Source organism: Argiope bruennichi, chromosome 6 (genome assembly GCF_947563725.1).
Source record: "Argiope bruennichi chromosome 6, qqArgBrue1.1, whole genome shotgun sequence".
Classification (NCBI taxonomy): domain Eukaryota; kingdom Metazoa; phylum Arthropoda; class Arachnida; order Araneae; family Araneidae; genus Argiope; species Argiope bruennichi.
In genome coordinates this window covers 90,082,515-90,105,746 of record NC_079156.1, presented here as the reverse complement: position 1 = coordinate 90,105,746, position 23,232 = coordinate 90,082,515, and the positions used below count along the sequence as shown (strand labels likewise).

At 29.0% G+C, this 23,232-nt stretch overlaps 1 protein-coding gene across 1 annotated transcript; it reads right to left on the bottom strand.

Annotated features, from left to right (window-relative positions):
- On the bottom strand, positions 1 to 5,942 carry LOC129971823 (juvenile hormone acid O-methyltransferase-like). Its single transcript, XM_056085799.1, has 5 exons — positions 5,753 to 5,942; positions 5,471 to 5,485; positions 4,654 to 4,864; positions 4,427 to 4,574; positions 1 to 1,740 (listed from the first exon to the last, which is right to left on the bottom strand). Exons 1-5 carry the CDS (start codon positions 5,920 to 5,922, stop codon positions 1,550 to 1,552), a joined length of 735 nt encoding a protein of 244 aa, XP_055941774.1. The 5' UTR covers positions 5,923 to 5,942; the 3' UTR covers positions 1 to 1,549.
- Positions 5,943 to 23,232: the final 17,290 nt, after the last annotated feature.

Here is a 23,232-nt window from a genome sequence, read left to right as displayed (position 1 = left end):
AATTGATATCCATAAAAAGACCCATTTTTAAATTTTAAAATGGTGTATGATATAGAGAATCATCTTTTACACAGTCAATTTGTAGAAGTTATGACGGGGAAAAAATGTCAAAATCTCAGTTAGTTTATAATGAATTAAAATTTTAATTAAAAAAAGAATATTTCGAAGGTTTACGTTTCCATACTCCAAAGTATATTTATGCCAAATTTGGTATCTCCGAATCAAACGGGCTTGTAGAAGGTCATCACACATACGAATACCTTAATTTCAACTTATATCAGTGTTTATAAATAGGTTTGTTTTTATCATATTCTCTAAAAAATTGTAGGGCCGTACATTAAAGAAGTCATTTAGAAACAAATTATCATACTTCATGAAATAAAAATTTCGCACCTTGAATAATTTGAAATTCGATTACTCTGATAATCTGAATCCTTTATACAGTTTATTCATGGTTGAACAAATAAAAATGGTTAAAAAGAGCTTCAAATACAAAATTGGATATAATCGTGTTAAATTTTTTTCAACATTTTTACAGCAGAAAACAATTTCATAACAATTGCTTTTTTCCCCCACATTTTGGAATATAAAAGAAAACTTTGGAACAAAGACTCTGATGTATTCAGTTTGTAAAGCGCTACTAAACTGGACAAGCTTAGCTGAACTATATTGGACAAATTTTGAAATGATACATTCAAATTTACATGAAAAATTACGTTTATCTAGGACAGTGAAATCGTTTAAACATCAGAATTCAAAATGAACATCTGAATATAGAGTACAGTTTTAAATTTAAAATGAAATCCCAAAACCAAAATAAACAATAGCAAAATGGCTGATGGAAAGTCAAGAATACTAAAAAAAATCATGTTCAATGGAAAGAAAGCTAGATTAAGAAATTTAACTTTAAAATCTGACGTAATTTTTAATCTACCATTCAAATTTTATCTATATATCACCGTTTCTTATCTATTATCACCGTATAAATTTTGAAGGATTCTGTCAATCTTATATTTGATGTCAATGTCACTACGTCAGCGTAATAAGCTATACGCCATGCACCAAGTATTCTTTTACAATCAAATTCAGATGAAGCTGGAGTTGCCGATTTCCTTTTAATAAGTTTGCAGAAACTTGTAACAGATAAATTTGAAAGCACCGAGAAAACTACAACGCACGTCATTCATTCTGTCTTTAATGACGTCTTTCTTTACTAAAAAAATTACATTTCCATTATTCCCCAAAATAGGATTTTACATTATATGAAAGGAATTTATAAGCTGTGTAATGTCTAGAGAGATAAACAAAACAAATAATTTATACGAAACATTAATAAAGCATTTTTAAGCATTTTAACATTTATAAAGCAAACAAAACATTTATAAAGCATTATTAGAATTCCAGCTTCTTTATTAATTGCAATAAAAATATAAATAAAATTGGATAAAAATTCTCATCTGATCAATTCAAATAAAAAAATAAAACATTTTTAAAAAATGAAGTTTTTAAACAGCATAACTTCATGCATAAAAAAATTCCAATAGCAGTCTCAAACGCTTTTGGAGTTTTCAATGTCCCTTTTGCGTGCCACTACTTCGATGATAGTGGCCCGATGAACTGGCCGTCCACTACTGTCTCGACCATTCAGTTTCAACATTTCCTGGAATACTTCATCTTTGAATTCCTCTCGCTGATCACTTGGAACATGAGACATGAGAACACAAAGTGATGCAAAAAAATCTGAAAAATATTTAGCATTTTACTGCCGTTATTTTGACTAATAAAAGGAAACAGCAACTAAAGACATTGATAAGTAAAAGCAGTCATTAATTAATAGAACATTCCCCTTTGGGTTTCTTGTACAGTTACTCATGTCCACGGCCCAGAGAAAATTACAATTACATATCTTTATTACAAAAAATATCATATTACAAATCTTTGCTCTATTAAGCAATCCTTATTAAGAATCCAATGCAACGTCATAGAATAACGTCATTGGCCACTTAAGTATTTCAGCTGATGATATCCATTTCATCCAGTGTTGTTTCGCATAAGTGGTGCAGGTATTCCAAGTGAATTCTTTCATTATAAAATATTATTACTTAATTCCTTAATCATGCTATATTGTTAACCAGCATCTCGATCTCTTGCAATACAGTTGCAAGTTTTGATGACTGATTAAGAGAATGTGCTTCTCTTTCCTGTCAATCCTCATCTACCATAAAGAATTTCCGTTATCCAATTGATTGATGAGGACGGCATATCAATCTTATGCAGTGGCTCCCAAAATTGAGTATACACTATACTCTTTCTTCTTTAATTTTATTCTTTTTTATCTTAATATTCCTATTTCTACTCTTTCTTCTTTAATTTTATTCTTTTTGATCTTAACATTCCTATTTATGGCTAATATTTATAAGAACGACAAAATATACATTAACAAAAGTATTACGCTAAAAAACAAAACGGATGAATCAATAATATTTTTATTGCAGTAATTTTTATGTCAAAGTTACAAATTCCAAAGTCACAAAATTGAGTATACATCTAGCAAAATCTGTCAACAAAAAGAGAAAAAGATAAATTAATATTTTGTTGCATATCCTTTTGCACTTAGAACAGCTTGTAAACGGTGTGACATTAAGTTGACAAGATTTTGAGTTGTTTCGCCGGATATTTTCGACCATTTTTCTTGTAATACTCTTTTTAAGTGTTCCTTGCCCCTAATATCGTGTTTTTGAACTGTTTATCCTAATTGTGCCCACAAATTTTCAATCATATTGAGATCTAGAGACTGAAGAGGGGTGCACAATTGCATTTTACAATTATACAACAACCATAACTTAACTATTTTAGCTGCATGTTTTGGGTCATTATTTTGTTGAAACAAAAAACTTGACCCTCAACCTAAATTCTGGGCACTTTTTTTAAAATTGTTCTTCAACATATCCAAATATTTAATTTTGTCCATGATTCCATCAATGAAAACTAAATTTCTCACTCCTTTTGCAGACATACAGCCCCATACAAGAAGTGAACTACCTCTATGCTTGACAGAAGGATTGGTGTTTTTAGGAAGAAGTTCAGAATTGGCTTCAAACATAACATCGACCATCACTACCAAAAACATTGAACTTACTTTCGTCACTGAATATTACTTGATTCCAGAAGTCAGGAGACTTTGAAATATGACTTTTAGCGAATGAAATTCTTTCTTCTTGATTTACTTTGGAAATTAATGGTTTTGTTCTGTCTACGCGACCATTATAATTTGCTTTTCGAATTACTCTTCGAATTGTTTCTGCAGAAACACACTTTCCAATTGTTCTTGAAGTAGATGTAGCAATTTTTGTAACACTCACCTTAGGATTGTTTGCTACCTCTCGAATAACTCTTCTCTTGGTCGTGGCACTGAGGGTTTCTTTTCTTCCTCTTCCAAGTTTATTAGCAATTTGTCCATACATTTTATACTTCTGGATAATTTTTGAACGCATCCTGAACTGCGTTGAATTTCCCTTGCAATTTCTCGTAGAGATTTACCATCTTCAGACAATCGAATAACAAGTTTTCGAATTTCAACATTTGTTTCATTTCTGGAGCTCATTATGATAACCAAAACGTTTGTTTTCGCTTGGAAATCAATGATTGCCAATTAAAGTAACAAAACTATTTTACTTATTCATTTGAAAACCAATAATGGTAGTCAAGTCGCATATTTCATAAGGTGTATATATACTCAATTTTGTGACTTTGGAATTTGCAACTGACATAAAAATTACTGTAATAAAAATATTATTGATTCCTCTGTTTTGTTTCTTAGCCTAATACCTTTGTTAATGTATATTTTGTCGTTCTTATAAATATTAGCCATAAATAGGAATGTTAAGATCAAAAAGAATAAAATTAAAGAAGAAAGAGTGTAGTGTATACTCAATTTTGGGAGCCACTGTATATGCAGTACGCTCAAACATTGTATTTACAAATTTCTTTTACATCTGCAAAATTACAAATTTTAGAGAGATTTATTAATTTTTTTTGATTAATTAATTTTTAAAATGAACTCTTTCACTAAAATTTCTCTTTAATTTTCGATTCTGCAATTACCATCCAGCAAATCCGCTCTGATCACAAGCAGAAATAGAAATTTCTAATGATCGCTGCAAGGCATAAAACCAAGTAATAAAGACTATCAAGCCGACTCCAAAATCACAATTTTTTTTATCACGATTTTTATTTTCTTTCACCCGTTCATTATTTTTGTTTCATATGGATATCTACTTATTTCCTAAAGAATGATAGTTACTTCAAAACTAATTAGAAAATCAACATAACTTTTAGTCAATAAAGATTATAATTTTTTTAAAAGAGATAATCTCTTAACAGTTAACATATTAATTTGGTCTCAATGAAATGGTAACATGCTTACCTCGGTATTCTTCATCTGATGAATATGGATCCGCTTTCTCTCCTTCTTCAAGGTACAAGATTTCGAATCCAATATCTTCCATCATTTTTATGTAACGCGATGACTCATGCTTATCAATATAGGTATCTGAAACCATATTGTCAACATCCTGTAAATGGCAACAGAAAGATTATTTGAAGAACTTGAAATATTGTAACTGATTTCGTAAGGATGGAAAAGAAAATTACTTTGAAGAATTTACTCCATTTAGGATCGCTTTCTAACTTCAGTGTTACAGGAAATATAGGACATGACATAACAAAACAGAAGGCTATTTCACCACCAGGCTTTAAGAGTTGAAATATATTCTGCAAGCCTCGTCTCTTATCTTTCAGCCAATGTATGCAATGAATACTAATAAGTTTTGATATCTGACCATTCCATTGTTCGACCATAGACCTAAAATATTAATAATAATATTAATTTTTATAAATAATATCAATTTTTATAAATAATATTAATTTTTATAAATATTGATTTTTATAAATAATAAATAATACATAATATTAATTTTTATAAATAATATCAATTTTTATAAATAATATTAATTTTTATAAATATTGATTTTTATAAATAATAAATAATACATAATATTAATTTTTTTTAATTCATATTCTATTTACTTGGCTTCCTTTATTATACTTGGTTTTCGGTTATTAAATAAATGGTTTGGAATCTTTTGGAAATAAAGATAAATGTATGCGACACTGTTCAAACTAGAGACTTCTCGTTCTTAAGTAAAATTAAGGGTGAACACAGCTGTTATTCAACAAAATTCGTTTTTAAATTATTTACCCTCCAGTTTTGAAACTTAGTTATGAATGATGAAACGTCATCTTAACATCTGGTTTGTACAAATAATTTGTAAAAATGATAATGAATTTATTTTATGATTTACAGTTTTTAATATCTAAAATGGATGTGCATTATTTCTTTATGTTCGATGCAACTGTTATCCCAGTAGGATATTTTATCCACTGTGGTGATAGTAAAGGCATTTTATACCAATTACGCATGGAACTATATGCATAATATATACTTATCAGCTTATTTTGTAGGGACCTATTTAATAAATTTGTCAATCAATTTGTCAATCTTGTAAGATCAGCCAAACTAATTTCAGTACAAAATAAAGGAAGAGAGAAACAACGAACTTCTCTTTAACAGACAGACAAAAAAATCGTTCATCTCTCTTTTGAAATTCCCTGTTTAAAGTTTACATTCAGATTTCACTCAAACTTAATCTAAATGTTCGCCTAAAATACTTAATAGCTAATTTGTATCTACTAATTTTCGATGTTGGCCACATTGTACTCGATGAGTGGATGGCAGTTATGAATCCGTGCGAATTCTATCATATTCGGCAGAAAATCGATTCCGAATATCTTCTCAGCTTGGGGAAACAGAGGCAGAATTAGCTGTATGGTATTCTTTCCTGGTCCACAGCCAACGTCCATTACAATTTCCTTTTCTTGTGTTTGACCTCATCCTAACTCGGGAAGCTTCTTGGAGATGAAGTCTTTCACATGGTCCAAAGGTGTTTGTTTTACATTATACAACTCGGGATGAAACACGCAATAAGAATCTGATAGGAAAGAAAAGGCCAAGATTAATTGAGATATGATATTGGATAAAAAAGTGGATGGAGAAATATTTTATTCTTATTATTGTAAAATTGTTTGTAATCCGAAAAGCATTGTTAATGTTATTTTGTTTTTCGTTGAGTATAATTTAACGTAAGTACGTATATAATTCTCTTTTGCATACATGAACTACGGAGGATTCTAGTATGGAAACGTAAGGAATACAAGATGCTCTAACACTGAATTGATTAGCGTCGTTGAATATTAGCTAAAAATATAACTTTTTGGGACTAAATTTAAATTATTGCGATCGATTTTAGGAATTATTCATTATTATTTTGTATTTGATTTTGTCCTACTCTGGATTGCCATTAGGTAAAACTTTAATTAAAATTAGAAAGTAAAATAAATCTGTCATGAAAAAGTTCATAAAAAATTTGGATTGATTTAAAAAATATTCAGTATGAAAAGAAAATAATTGCAATGTATTACTTTGAAAAAGGGACATCCTTAACACTGATATTTATAATCGGTTATTGACAAAATTAGAGCCAATCCAAATGGTTCTTCTAAAAAAATCGGGACATCACTACTATAGTTTAAATAATTCAGATTTCATTTGACGATCCAATAAAAGTGTGAATACTGAACTGTTTGCAACAGAAAATTATACCTTACAAATCTATTTTGTTGTGGTAAATTTTCGAATACGAAATTGAAATAAATGCCAATACATATTGAAAATATCCAAATTATTTGTAATCTCTTATCGTATTTATGCTTTAAACATCATTAAATATTGCTTGGAAACTTTTAATTCATATTTTATTCAAAGATACTGCTAATAATTGAAATGAATTTTTATGATAGTCAACCGATTGCTACGTAGAATTTATATATATATATATATATATATATATATATATATATATACACGTAACATATTTTGGTTGATTGAGAGTGCACGTTCGAAGCAATGAAGAGACTTTGTAGTTTTAAATTAATTTTAATATCCATTTTGTGAAAGCATAATTATTAAATAAAAAGACGCAGCGCGGCACAAAACAGAGGTAAAGAAGAACAAATGATCATTAGTCTTATATAACATAGGATTTCTGGCCAGGCGCCAATTCAATACATGTGTGACCTTTGACACTTTTTGAAGGGTACAGAAAGTATCAATTTCATTTGATAGGTAGTACTGATGACGCATTATTTTTACAAAGGGATTAATTAGACCGAAAGTGGAATTGGATCAAGAAATAAGAGAATATTTTAGAATGAAGTTACGATGGGCTATAATTTAAGATAAAGTTTCGGAAATTAGTTTGGATTATATTAAGAGTTTAAAATATCATTACACACACACACACACACATATTATATATATATATATATATATATATATATATATATATATATATATATATATATATATATATATATATATATATACACGATTTTTTTCTGTAGCATTTCTGTATCACCATTTATTTTTCATCGTTTTAAATTTGATTTGTTTTCTTTTTCAGCACATGCAATGTCTTCTTTATCAACAAAACAATTCTTTCCAAAAATATGCAAAAAGCTTTAATATGGTATATAATTTCCTTACAGCAATATACATATTTTTACTACATAGACGTTGAATTTCTTTAAAAAATTTGTGAATTGATGTAATTTGTGCATTCACTTATAAAGGTCTTTTTTACCCACTGAAAAGAAAATTCGATATGCAACTGTAGATGTAAATGCATGATAACACACCAAATTTCCTTAAGTTATTGCGTTTATAAAATTGCATTTACATGCATGAGGAAATACAGACGCAACTATTTTCAGATATGTTTCAAAATTTGATAAGAATCTAAATTTTAGATGATAAATTTATGATTAGAATTTTTATTTATCTGGATCTTTACGTTTCGTAATTATAGAATTCACCTCTACCGAAGGCACACAGCCTTCTTCTAAATGGATATCTTCCCAAATTTGATGGAAATACATAAATTTGGTCTTATTTCGCATAACGAATTTCATATATAGCTGAAAGCTTTTTTGATCTATCTTATTTGCAAACATACATAATCCCAAAAATATGTTTTTCGAACCCGCATCAGTCTAAAATATGGAAGTTCATCAAAACTTCGAATTTCTTGATGATTGCAATATTATCTCTATATCTCTAATACGAGTTATACCAGGAAGTAACAATGGGAAGTCTTAAAGAAAAGTAGACGATTGTCGATCACTGTCTTTCCTAATCTAATTTGAAAATGAATCAGATTCGACTTTTATAACAGCATACCATATTATTATTATGTTAAGATAATTCAAAGACTTGCCTGACTCTAAGCAATCAGGTTTTCAACAATTCCAGCCTTCTTTAATTCGAGGTTTTCAGACAGGCAACTGGGAAGCGTTAAAAACAACTCACTAAATACAGATGTCAGTAACCTTATCAGTGTGTAACATTTTAATTACCTTGTTTACTATCGGTAAGAAAACTATTTTTAATACTACATTTCATACTTTCTTATTGGTAACAACTTCTTTCAAAATTTATTAATTCAGAACAGTATAGTATTTAACAATAATTACACTTACTTTTTTCCATTTTGTGGACGTGGAAGACGGTTGGGAATAAAGGCTTTGCAATGTTCAGAATGTCAAGCAAATATCTGACAAAACAGAGCAAATCGTAATCTAATCAATTCTAGCAAGTTCAGTTTGCTTTCGGGTTGATCAATGATTCCAGAATGAAATCAAAATCAATCAATCAAAAGCAAAAGGTCTGAAAATAATGTTAAAATCTAGAAACTTCAAAAGAAAAACAGCCAAAATTTCGATAAAAATACAAGAATGCTAATAAAAATAAGAGAGAGTTAAAATGTTGGAAAAAGAGTCATAATTGTTGAAAAAGTACGAATGAAAAGGTCAATCGAACATTAACGTTTTGTGGATTTTGAATTGTTCCATCGATATTGTAGCCATCAAATACATCAGCCATTTTGCGGAAAAGGCGGCCATCAGTACGAAAACGAAATGGAATTTTAATTTCGAAAGAATATGGGTCCTTAAGCCTAATAATTGATGTAATAATACTGAAATTTTAATCCCAAGCGAGAGTGATTCGACTAAATTAATTTTATCACTCTCAAATGGAACGTGTGCAGGAATTTTAATGGAATCGAGCACTACGAAATCTTAATGCCATAAAGACGTACCTAGAAAAATCTAACTTTTAAATGCATATTTTCTTTCGTAATAATATGAGTTCGTTTATTTATTTTTCATATGAACTAAGCAGACGATAAACATAAACTTTCTTCCTGGGCTTTTAATAAAGATCTAAATCCAACGATTTAATATTTAATAGTTCAATGGAAATGGTTTGAATACCATTGAAACTATGAAAGTACAATTAAGAATTATGCAAAAAGGAATGAATTTAAAAATATCAAAAATCACGGCAATTAAATTGATATCCATAATTGACATTCAAAAATTTGTCTTTTTAGACAAATTTTTGAATTTTAAAATGGTGTAAGAATCATCTTTTCTCAATAATATTTGCAGAAGTTATCAGGAGAAAATATGACAAAATCGTATAATTTGTAAAAAATTAAAACGTTAATTGAAATTTTAAAAATAAAATCTTTGAGATACTTGTACTCGCACTCTCAGGTATATATCGACAAAATTTATAATTTTATTTCAATTGGCCTGGCCTGGCCTGTAGTGATACCAGTGACTAATACACACACACACACACACGCACACAGTATTATCAATCTTCACATATCGATAAATAGACTTTTTTTTAAATATTGATAACGCAAAGGTTATCGATAAATGAATTTTGCCACATCCTATTACTGATACATTTTTAATTTATTCTAATTCTCATCCATTTTTCAAATTTATAGTAGTAAATTGAACTCTTCACATTTCAGAAACTAATAAATATGCATTGAGTAATCAAATAAATGTCCTTCACAGTTTAAATTCTCATATTCTTTTGATATTGATTTATATTTATATTATTATTTAATTTTATTGATATATATTTCCTTTTTTTTCTAGACATTTCAGTTGATTTTAGTTGATCCTGAAGTTCTGTTAATTTAAAATCTTCGAGTTTTAAACCTATATTTGAAGGGCTAGTGACAAATTTATGGTTCCATGCAAATATTCTTCGGATCATACTGAACTATAAATAATTTGCGAAGAAAAGTATATACACAGGTATACTATTTCAAATTTATTTTTTAAATACCGAGAGAAAAAATACATGGAGAAAAACGGATGGAGTTCAAAACATCATAGCATGAGACTGTTTCAGGATTGATTCGTCTATGTTTATTTCAAAAATTATTTCTTTTTATTATATAACTATAATAAACTATACACAAAAAAATGAATTTAACATCGTCTTAACATGCCTGTGCATAATTAATTGAATAAAGAAAAAAAATTGTAAAATTTACATACCTCTTTATACGTTAAACAGAAAATATTATTGCCAGATGTATCGACCAGCATTTTCATTCTAGAACTTAACAAAGTACATTATTTTGCTTTTTTTTTCTCATTTCATGATCCAAATTTTTCTTTTAAATTTTTCGGCCATTATTTTCTATTTCATTTTGGCCTGTTATGGTAGTTGGAAAGAAAATAGCATCTTTTTGTTGCTTTTCTTTTTCGATACAATTGGCGGAAAACGCTATTTTGCCTTTATGCGGTACACTTTTATTTCATCTCTAGAAGATGCAATTTAAGTGTTTAGACTCGATTGCCTAACTTCTGTCTCTTCATTTCCAATGTTAGATACTTAAAGTTACAAAAATTATATTCTAAGAGATGTGAGGCCAAAAAAAAAAAAAAAAATTGCAATTTCAGGAACCAGTGTAAAACAATTCTTTTAGTATAAGTTAGTATAATCCAAGTGGCTTTGAAAAAAAATATATAAATTATTATTAAAATAAATTTTTAATATACACTTTTTTAATTCTGATAAGAATTATTTTCTCCTAGCCCCATATAGATTTAGCTAACAACTTGCCTAGCCGTCATCTGTCGATAATGAATGTTTTTAAGAGATTTAAAAAATTTTACTGAATAGCCAAACAAAAGATAGACAAGAAAGCGGATTATTATTTCAATGTCAGCCATTTCTAAGCTGAGTTTAAAATTTGAAATCTAAAGCTCATGAGAAAAATAGATTAGAAGAACTGAAAATTTATAACAAGTAAACAGACAAAAAAAGAAAGCAAGAACAGACAATAAATACAAAAAGAAAAAAAGCGAATTAATAAATTTAAAATTTGAATATATACATATATTCTTTAGAAAGTGTTTTGTGTCCGTTGTTTGAAGAAGCCTTAAAAAATTTGACTTAAGTCATCATCTGAAATAAAAGAATTCCTATTTTGAAAGAGAAATGATGTTTGATTCCTGAAACAATAATTTAAAATCTGAATCTTTCAAATTATTGCTGGTTGAAGAAATAAAAATGATTAAAAAATCTACAAGTTCAACACTTCATCTTGAAATTATTTTATTAAAAAAAAAAAAAAAAAAAAAAAAACGTTTTCAAACTTATTCGCGCAAATTCACTTACCTTTTTCCATTAAGAAGCATAAAAAAGAGCGCTGAGATAAAAGCCCTGCAGTAATTAATATTTTGAGTACTACTAAACCGAAGAAATTTAACTCATTAAAAGGAGCAAATCTTAAATTTGACTATTCATATTTATATGAATTAGCCATCAAGAATGAGATCGTTGAAACTTCAAAATAAGGTGATAAAAAATATTTGGATATAAAAAAAGCAAATACAATAGCAACATGTTTGATTGGAAGACAAGAATACCAACAAAAGTCATGCCGAATTAAATAGTTGAGTGAAGAAATTGGCTTTACAAAATGCAATAAATTGCGGATTGTAGAATGAATGAATGTTGGATTGATGTTGCCTTATGAATGGCAGCATCAATTCAACATTGTAATTTTATCGCATTTTGAATGTCTCTGTCAGTCCTTTATTTGATGACAATATCATGACATCACTTTAGCGAACTATAAGCCATGCATTAGACATTGTTTCACAACTATGTTCAGGTGAAGCTGAAGACGGGGATATTTTCTTGTTTATTGCTTTATAGTCTGAAACAGATTAATTTGGAAGAAAAAACTATAAAGACATTCTGTTTTGTCTGTATTCTGAAAAAATCGCGATGTATGTAGATCAAATCATAAATTTGAATAGAATTTTGTTTTTAGTATTAAAATTCTGAATATCAGAGAGGTTTATGTCCTCTAAGAGCCGTGAAGCATTGCAAGTCTCGATGTCCGTCAAAATGCCCATTTTTCCAAACTTTAACCTCATTCTCCAAGTAATTTTTTCTATTGATTTTTGGTATTTGTATAAGTTGTTTTAGGTAGGAAAATTCTGATAAAATGTCAAACATTTAATTACATGATGCTTTTGAAAGACTTGGTTTCAGCATTTCTTATATGAAAAATTCAAGATTCCAATTTTAATCAAAACAGTAAAAAATAAAAAAAAACTTTAAGCACAATTCAAACACTATTTAATGATAGAAACAGGATTTTTTAAAATATAGAACTCGGAAGACATTTTTTCTGAGATTTTAAACAGCATCATATAAAATTTGTAGAGAATAATTAATAAGGATTGTTAGAGTAATGTTTTTGCATTTAATCGATACTTGATTTGAATTTGAATCGATTCGTGTGCATGTCTTGGCAAATTAAATCAAAGCATAAAATTAATATACTCAAAATATATCTCAAAAAAATATATCGAAATTTCGGGGTTTCTTTATGTTGCGAGCCCTTAGGTAGTTGGTTACTTCTTTGATTTGATAATCCGGACCTATTGAATAATGAATTCTAAATTCGGGTCTACTAATAAATAATATTCAAAATGAATGTTGGATAATTTGATAAATTGTTTTTACTATCTGGGTTATAAAGTAAATAAAGAGAATTTATTGTAATTTTCACATAATTCAAATTCGAGATTGTGACGAATCTGCCAGTTTTACTTCTCTAAATCCAAAGAACATTTTTTGGTAGTAAGGCTGAGCGTTGACCGACGTCGTTATTAAGCAACGATCAAAGTGATACCAATTAAAAGGGGGGGGGAGTTCATTTATGAATGAGGAAATCCCCTCCAGACATGTTAAGATAGAGTGGAGCGACATCTCGGCGGAAGCTGCGCCGAGAAGTCGAGGCTGAGGCTGGCTTCAAACGGATCTGTAAATCATCAAATATATACTTTTTTCTACATCTAATGTAATATTTTTATGTGTTCATCTGTGTATGTTTGCTTATATTAAGTTGTTCAGACAAAAAGTAAAGCGAAGACAAATTAAATGATCAATTCCTAGCAATGCACACTGCATTAATTCTTCACCGGCCACGCCGGAATGAAAAGAATAATTGAAGAAGTTTAAATACAGCAGTCGGCAGAATTGGAAATATGCAATGTTTACAGTATATATTATAGTCTAGTGCAAGTGTGCAAAATATTATTAATATCAGGTATGTAGTTTTATAGTCACTTGCTTCATCTTCTGGGTAATAGCATATAGTAATAATATAGCATATGGTAATAGGTATAGCATATGGTAATTTGATAATTCATTCTATAAATTGCTTAATACTGTTAGATATAAACATGCTAATGCCAAGGAAATATCCTTCTGGGTGTCAAAAAAGAAAATTATGAGAAAAAAAAGAGATAAAGAAAACTAAACTTCAAGAAGTCACAAGTAGATCAGTTATCTTGGCTACGAAGTAATCCTGGCAATGAAATTGCTTCGACTTCAGAAGTTATAATTCAAAAACCAACTGAGGGAGAAAGTTCCGCGCAAACTACACAGTCTTGCATTGAAAATGTCGAAACGGTGAAATTTTTTGAAGAACCGTGTGTTTATATAAATATGACCAAATCAGAAAATAATGATGAAAATTACAATAACAAATATGATGAAGAGAGTATAAATTATCCTGGTTTATGGCCAAGTATTATAACTGATAAATTTAGAATATTTTGTGTTAAAATCGTATCTATACAACACAAAGAGTTTTTTCTAAAAATACTGAAGCTAAATCATTTTCCACTACGTATTATTTTAAAAGAATGCGAAATGGTGAATACCAACTTCGCAGCTAGTTAATTTATTCAAAAACGCATGACTTCTCATTTTGCTTTTGTTGTATACCTTTTTCAAAAAGAAGAAGAAATGACCAAACTACACGATTTATAGGTGGCTATAATAACTGGTGAAAGTTGTCAACTGTAATCCAAGATTATGAGCGTTCTAGTTGTAAATTTTATTACTAAATTAAAATTCCATTATATTTATTAAAGAATTATTAAAACGATTAAATTTATGTTCGACTATTGATAAAACAAATCTAGTTAATATAAGTAAGGAAATGGCGCAGATTAAATTACTATTTCAAAGAATTGAAGATGTGATTCTATTTATAGCGTGTAATAATATTCTACTTCGAGGAACCCACGAAATAATAGGATTACATAATAATGTTTTTTTTTTTTTTTAAAGTTTCGTCGAATTGTTAAGTAAATATGACCCTGTGCTAATGGATAATATAAACCAAATAATAAATTCGAAAAACAGAATTGTACATCATTTAGCATATACATCACAAGAACAAATTATTTCTGCATTAGGAAATGAAGCCCTTAATAAAATTAAACACGATATACTATCCAAATGGATTGTATTCTTGATATTTCTCATAAGAAACAAACTTCTATTATTATTTGGTATATAACTTTTGTAGAGAAAAGGTTAATTTTAAATGTGTCATTTATAGGGTTTATTAAAGTAACTGATGTGACTGAAGAAGGACTAGCAAAAACTAAATTGGGAAGATTAAATGAGTTTGATTTAGATATGAATTGCAAAGGCAAGCGTACGACAACGGTAGCAACATGCAAGGGAAACATAAAGGTGTACAATCTAGAATACTTTCTCTAAACCCGAATGCAATTTATATGCCTTGCCTATCATACTGCTTTAATTTATTAATTTGTGATGCCGCTTCCTGCAGTATATATATATATATATATATATATATACAAAATTTTAGGAGATATTGCAACGCTTATATTGCTATTTTCTGCATCTACAAAAAGATGGAAAATTTTCCAAAAGCATATAAACATAACTCATAAACCATTATGAGTTATGGTTTATGAGTTACTCGTTGGGAAGCCAAAATAGATTTAGCGCAGTTTCGCCAGGGTTGGCTCTTGCGCCACTAAAACTCATAACCAACCAACCAAAATAGATTCTGTTAAAGCAGTGTAAAAGTTTATTGGATGCAAGAAATGCCATTTATTTTATGTTTTATAGTATGGTTTGCAATACTGTCCAAAATTAACTCTATCAATAAACTATTTCAAGCAAAAACAATTGTTCTTGATTGAGCTTTCAATTTAGTCAATAAAATTAAAACTGAAATATAAAATTTCAGAACAAAATTTAACACATTTTTGGACGAAGCAAAAGTGCTAGCACTTAATTTGAACAATTAAAAACATTTTTCTGAGAAACGAATTCGAAAGAGGAAAAGATTATATTCCGAATTTGCAGAAGATGAAGTTATGAAAAACCCTGTAGAAGAATTTGTGCAATTTTTTTAACACTGTAATTGATACTGTTACTGTATAAATTGAAGATAGATTTAAAAGTGTACCAAATATTATTTCTGATTTCAAATTAATCATTGATATAAAAATTTCAAAAAAACATGAATTAGAAAAACGCTCTAAAAACTTTGTTAACTTTTATAACAAAGATGTAGATGAAAATCTATCCAAGAAATTTGTTTGATACGGTATTTGATTTTGAATGAAAGAGATGTAAATAACGCACGACATATTGCAATACATACGAAATAATAATTATAATGAGTTATGTCTAAATATATTAACTGTGTTAAAACATTGAGAATTTGCTATAGTAACTGGCAACGTAAACTTTCCTTTACGCTGCCAGTTACTATAGCAAGAGTGCTGAGCACTCTTTCAGCAAATTAAAATGAATAAAGAATTATTTTCGGTCAAGTATGTGTTCAGAATGTTTAAATGCACTTACTATATTAAGCATTAAAAAAAGAAATTGCAATAAATTGTAAATTTTTCTTAAGTAATTAATGTATTAGCAAAAAAAAAAAAAAAAAAAAAAACTCGTGCATTAATAATATATATTCGATTTTGTATTTTTTTTTTTTTTTTTTTTTTTTTTTTACTTCACAAAAAACTAGGACCTATATGGTTTCTTGCACCTGAGCCCCTTTATAGAAAAGGACAGCTCTGGTGAGACATGTTACTTTCGATGCATAGTCAGGTGATGAGAACGATTCTTTAGTAGTAGAATGAAACCCGGACTCAACTTTCCCACATTTAACATTTTTCCGTTTATAATGTCTGTAGTGATTGGATTTTGAAGCGTTAGGAAATAAACGTTCATAGATGGCGCTAGGCAACTAGCGCGAGTGTAATTCAAAAGAGTGATGTCATTCGAGTGTTTGCTCTTGGAGGAGAAGGAGTTACTGAGCAGAGTAACTCGAACGAATCTGCAATAAATTCGTTAAGTTTTCTATTTGCCTAATTTTTTTCAAAGCACTCACGAACCAGCCACGACAATGTCATTCTTAATTGATTCCAAGCAATATCTTATATTTATTATATAAAGATATATATGAATACAAAAATTAAAACAAATAACAAACAAAACTAAATTATATGTTTGAGGGAGGTACAAAAGTGCATATTGAGTAGCATTAAATTTATTCTTTTGATATGGTAATAAAAGAAATAAAAAGAAACAAAAGTAAAATTTTATAAACATAAAAACAGATATAGAATGGTATGAATACATCACTTTTCTTGCATTTAATTTGGAAATATTATCCATAATTCTTTGATAATATCATTTTTAATAAATAAGAGAGTCAATTGATTTATACTATTCTGCAAACAGTTCTTGATTACTGTAAATTAGAAAAAAAGTCTCTCTCAATTTGCATTACAAGATTTAGCATGGCTCTGCGTTAAATTTCAATTTGAAGAAAACTAAATAAAAAGCAATCAAAAATTTTTACTTAAATATTTAGTCAACATCTATAACTTACTAAATTTAGAATGCTTCCATTAATTTAAATTAAAAAAAAGATGACACTTTTTGAAGGAAAATAAATAAATAAAATCCCCTTATTACTAACAATTCTGAAAGCCGAAAAGATAGACCGTGTTATAGCATCAGAATTCGGCGGTTGAAGTAAATGTCTATTATTCAAAATTAATTCTTTTCATTGGATAAACAAAAGACTGATAGATATTCTTATTATGCTTTTAGCATTAAAGATACTACCATCTTTCGGCAATCAGTTATTTTCCCTTCATATTAAAAGTAAAATTTAGTCATTTCATCTATGTTTGATCAACTGCATATTACCAAGACAAATGAAATAACATTTTAAAGCATTCTTGCTTAATAAATATAGAACGTACTGACTGATTAACTACGTATACAAAGAGACGAATTTAACTGGTGAATAAAAGTTACATAGTCTGTCTGGTTGTTAAACGCGTGGGCTGCGTTCTAGTCTTATTTTGCTGTAGCTCTAAAAACGGATTAGTAGAGTGTACTAGCGGTAATTGAAGACTTATCTTGAGATTGTGAGCTATCTGTGAAATAAGAATTGGCGTAATTTAACTAGTGCTTGAGGCTGTTTTGGTTATTTATCTTTCGTTATTATTTTAGCTTTAGACTGCTGATTTAATAATATCGTTTTTTATCATATATTTCTCTTAGAAACTCCTTGAATATCACGGCTTTCGAAATTATATGATAATCTGCTTTAGACTTCATATTCCCGGCAAGTGTTAATCTCTCCAACATTTCATTGGGATTCTTTTATACATTCATTTTTTTAAGGAAAAGTAAAGGGAGAAAATTATGAGAGCCAGACAAAAGGGGAGACTGGAAAAAATATCTCCCGACAACTTAGCACTGATATATGTAAAAATAGATTTTTGAAGTTCCCTGTGGATTTTGAGGCACGAGGCGATCGCCTCCACTGCCTATGCGGAAACCCGCATTATTGATAAGACTGAACTTAAACGCTTACACGTCAATTTTTTAAAGCATTTTTTTAAGGCAGCCATAAATTTCATACGTTTCAAAATAATTATTAAGCTTAAGAAAATAAACCAAAGTCATTTAATTAATCAATTTATACTTAATTTTACTAACTCACAAAAATGAAATTGCATGATGTTGCCGCATTCGCCCACCAGTTCATAGATGTGATAATAGGCATCAAGAGCATGAAAAATTAACATAAGACATAAGAGGACAAACCATGTACAGTCGGTGAAAATCCTGAAAGTAATGTGATCAAACGAATGCGCAGATTTCCAGCAATCCTTTGTCCTTTAGTTTCGGCTGTGCAATACCTTCGAGTCCTAATTTTGAAAAATTCCTTGTCATTTCTCTTGTCTGACGTTGACCTGTGATGCTTTTATATCGCAATCCTGATTTACGTTAAACAGTTGTTCTTGTTACTTAATATTGATTTTTTTTTTTTTTTTTTTTTTGTTCCACGCGATGCGACATTCTTCATAAATATTTTTGCGATTTTCTCCCACTGAATGAGATTTGTAGTCCCATGTTCTATGGTAATTTTTCATCCTCTTGATGCCAAATATCACTTTTCTGAATTTGTGTTTGTCGAATTTTGGCATCACTCTGTAGGTATACCACACTCGAAAATACAAAATTTTCTCAATAAAGCAATATGAATAAACGATCTGTTATTTATGTAACATTGTTCTGCTTTTAAATTTCACACATAAAATTATCATAATTTTTTTTTATTAGAGATTCAACGTCTTATTTTCGTATAACTCCCTCGATGATTTGGGCCCGGTGTTCTGGACGCCCATTTTTGTCTCTACCATTCAGTTTCAGCATTTCTTGGAAAAAATCGTCTTTGAATTCTTCTCTTCGATCACTTGGAACATGAGATGTGAGGGCACACACTGATGCGAAAAAGTCTGGAAAACATAAAACTACAATTTTCTTTTCAAACTACAAGATTCTTTTAGAATTGATATTTTATGAAAAATAAAGCAGAAATGTGAGATGGATAAAACTTTATTCTAATACTGCAAAACGTTTTAATCTCAATAATCCCTAGTATATCACTGAAGATAAAGTAATAGATGCATCTGTCACTAGATGATTAATTCACAGTTGAATTAATGTAGATGAGTACGGTGTGGATATAGCTATAATTTTAGACTATATTTTACTATCCCAAATCATTCACACGATGTCACGGTCACATGATATCTCATGTTGCATGCAAACCCGCTCTTGTCGTTCGAGCAAAGTATTCAAAATGGCTGAATCTTGAAGGTACGTAGAGGATGCCTGAACCATCAATAAATTTGGTCTGCGAAGGGTTAACCTTTTATGGAAATGACGACCACTTGCTTGAAAGAAAAATAGAAATTCTCATATTTGAATTTTAGCATCTTCAGTTGCACATACAGAGTGGATCCTTATTGGAATCGAATCTAAAACTTTGAACTTTTCAGTTTAGAAGCCTTATCTTTAGGTCACCATGATCCCTCGAATAAGCAGCATATGAATCAAAAGTTTTTGTTCAATGTTCGTTTCTGCTATCTTTGTTAATATCTTTGCACTCCTATTTCACTTGCAATTACACTTCTGTCGTATTTTTAAAGAAAATTAAGACTTTATATTCCAAAACTTACTTAATTAAACTTGTCGTCAATTTATTAAATGTGCAGGACAAGTTATTTATTGCCTAGGAAGAATTTTTTTTTTCCACATTACGATAATTGTAATTTTTTGTAAATTTTAAGTACACTGATTCAGAAAATAAGTGAAAGTATTACTGTAAAGTGAGAAGAGGGGTAATATCAAATGAATAATAAGGATTTTTGTCTCCAGCATCAGATTGGTTAAGCATTGTGTTACATGGTATGATTATCTTGGGTCCATTTTTTTCTATAAATTGCGCGACCGAAAATTGAATCACATTTTCCCGTAGGAGAAATTAACATTTCTGAAACTCCAATCCTTTCATGCCATAAAAAAATTATGCTTAGCGATGTAAAAAAAAAAAAAAAAAAATGTTACCAATGTTTTTCTGACTGTTGAATTTCCAGAGAGTAGTTGAGACATTTGTTGAGTAGTTTCGGAGGACATTTGTTGATCGTGCAACTACTTATTGTCTTACTCAAAGTGTTGCATCTACTCGACAACTGCAGAACCACCTGGTGTTTAAATTTTAAACTATAGCACAAATAAATATTGGTCTTTAGCTTTTTTAAAAAAATGTTTCAATTTCCTTCTTTATTTTATGAATTAACTATTCTAAAAGTTGCTCCGGACTTCTGAATTCCCCTGTATATCTTTATCGTTACGTATAATAAAAATGAATTCGTTCGTATGTATGTATTCGTATTCGCCAGATCATTTGACCAAGAGCTGCCAAATTTGGCACATATATACTTTAGAGGGTGGAAAGGTGCACCTCCAAGCGATTTTTTAAAATTTTAATTAAAAATCAAACAAAATTTTGACATTTTTCTTCATAAATTCCGACAATATTACAGTACAAGATGGTTTTTACATCATCTTAAAATTAAAAAAATTATTTTTTCAATTATACCTATTATTTTGCGCTGCAATTTATTTTTATTAATTTTTTGAATAATATTCTAAGTATAATCCTCACCAATACATCTCAGATAAAATAAGAATAAAATTTAAACTACATGAGTACGTTATGCCTTAGGAAGAATTAGCTTTAATTAACGTGTCGCCATCATGCTGATAAAAGCTCAAATTAAAATGACAAGTTAACTCTAAAAAGTAAAACTTGAAAACTTTTTGCATATGTCTGTAAAAAAAAAAAAGTGTGAAATATGATACTTTTGGTAAAATAAATGCAAGAAAAAGTTAAAAAGTTTTTTGTAATTTTTAAAATATCTGTATCATTAATTCTGTGTTATTTTAGGCAAGCATGATTTAGTATATACGGGATATCCACTCTAATCCGAGTGCAAAGCTATTTTCTAAAACTTTAGTACTACACATAAACATCTAATAGGCAAAATGTGCAAAGTAAAGTAAAGAACTCTATTTTATACAGTTATGATGTATTGCGATTTCCGTCAAGAATATATTTTTATACAGACCCTCGGTCCTATGAGTCCTATTTAATAAAACATTCTTGAGACACTAATATTTTAAATAAAAAGAAAAGTTCCCTCTATAGCTATTAAAACTGAGGGAGTTAAAAATTTGAGTTTTACTACTTTATAAAAACGCTCGCTTTCAGATCACCCAAAATTTCCTCAAGGCTTAAAATTATGAGAGAATTGAATTCTTAAAATAGTGATATTCAAAGCTTTATTAATCAGTCACATTTGATAGCAAAAGTTAGAAACTTTCTTTTAAAATTTATTTATTTAAAAGTTGGAGTGCTAAGACTATTTCACTGAATATAATTCTTTTTGACCAAAGGATTGTATAAAATTTAGACGTAATGTATCGCTGAAAAAAAATCTGGACTGAAACAAATATATATATATATAATTTACGTCATTTAAATCTCTTTGAAAGTAAAACTAACAACTAAATTTTAAGATGAATCAGAGATATTTTTATTGGACAATGTTTTAGTATTTGCATAAATTATAAAAATTATTCTGTAGTGCGCATAAAACTTCAATACTGAACGACTCGCTTTCCTGTATTCGTATAATGAACGAACAATACTGAACGAACCGATATGTACTCGTATACTGAACGTACAATACTGAACGAACCGTCCTGTACTCGTATTTTTTTTAAAACGTGTTTGGTTACAGCAAAAAATTAGTGTTCTATTCATTGTATTTTTTGTTTTTGTTTTAATTGATGTTTAATCATTTCCGTTTGAATTTTATATTTTATGGCAGCTGATAGAAAATTCGAAAAATACAAAATTAAGTGAACAGAATGGCAGAAGACTTATATAAAAGTATGAATTATATAACTATCAAAATAGGCAGCTTAAAAATATTTTGCTGTAAAAGCCATTTAGATACCAAGTTACATAAATATTGAAATTTTTAATCAGCAGTAATTCCGGCTAACAAGCTGGTCGCCAAAGGCAATTAAAATCCAATAAATTGAACCGTCTCTTTTTTTTTTTTTTTAAGGAGTAGATAATCGCTTTAAATTATATGCACAGAAAAAGGAAATTTATTAAAACCGATTTGTGCATTCCTGTCTAATTTGATACTTTTTAATTATAGTTAAATCCGTTAATTACTGACATTCTAATGATTTAATTTTCCTGCATTCGAAAATTTATTCATTCTGGAAAATTTATTCACTAGCGAAATTATTCTTTATGCTTCCATGAAGCAAAGATTGGGTTATGATTTCAGGGATAAGGGTCTGTTCTTTTTTTACATTATCTATGTTACTTATCTGCATTCAATCCCGGAAATGATACTTTACATTCGTAATATTTTAACTAATGTAAAACTAATTGACTTTTATAATTAGAACAATTTCCTTTGACCTTGCTATTTAAATGTTGGAAATAAAGACATATTATTTCGTCTATGTGTATCAGTGACAGAAGTATTGAAAGAGGGTGTCAACTGTAATTGCCTGGAGAATGGTGTTCGAAGAGAAGCAAAAATGTCAATTATATCTATTTGCAACTAAGTATTATTGAATGACAACATTTTCTTACATGCATTTAGGCCTTGTGAATATTTTTTAACAGCCCATTGTTGTTTTCAGCAATTTGCTTTCAATCATTATATTCTGAGTAGCTAGGATTACTTCCTCATCAATAAATATCTAATTTGCTACCGAGGCTTGCTTTCTTTTGGCATATTTGAAAGAATGCAATTTAATGATTGATTCAATTAAAGAATTTAAAGGAATTCGCATTCTGCTAGTTTTGAAATGAAGCAAAAAAGAGTGTAGGTATGTGATGTATTGTGGGTTTATGGCCTACTTTGAATTATGACCGAAAAGTTGCAACTAATGCTCTTAGTATGGGTTTCGCGTGC

What these genes read in the sequence shown, in the direction of transcription:
- LOC129971823 (XM_056085799.1), bottom strand. Translation starts at nt 5,922, where the DNA reads ATGGACGTTGGCTGTGGACCAGGAAAGAATACCATACAGCTAATTCTG. An exon ending in AATGGAGTAAATTCTTCAAA is followed by an intron (nt 4,575 to 4,653) that starts GTAATTTTCTTT and finishes TGCCATTTACAG; the next exon opens with GATGTTGACAATATGGTTTC. An exon ending in ATCAGATGAAGAATACCGAG is followed by an intron (nt 1,741 to 4,426) that starts GTAAGCATGTTA and finishes AATATTTTTCAG; the next exon opens with ATTTTTTTGCATCACTTTGT.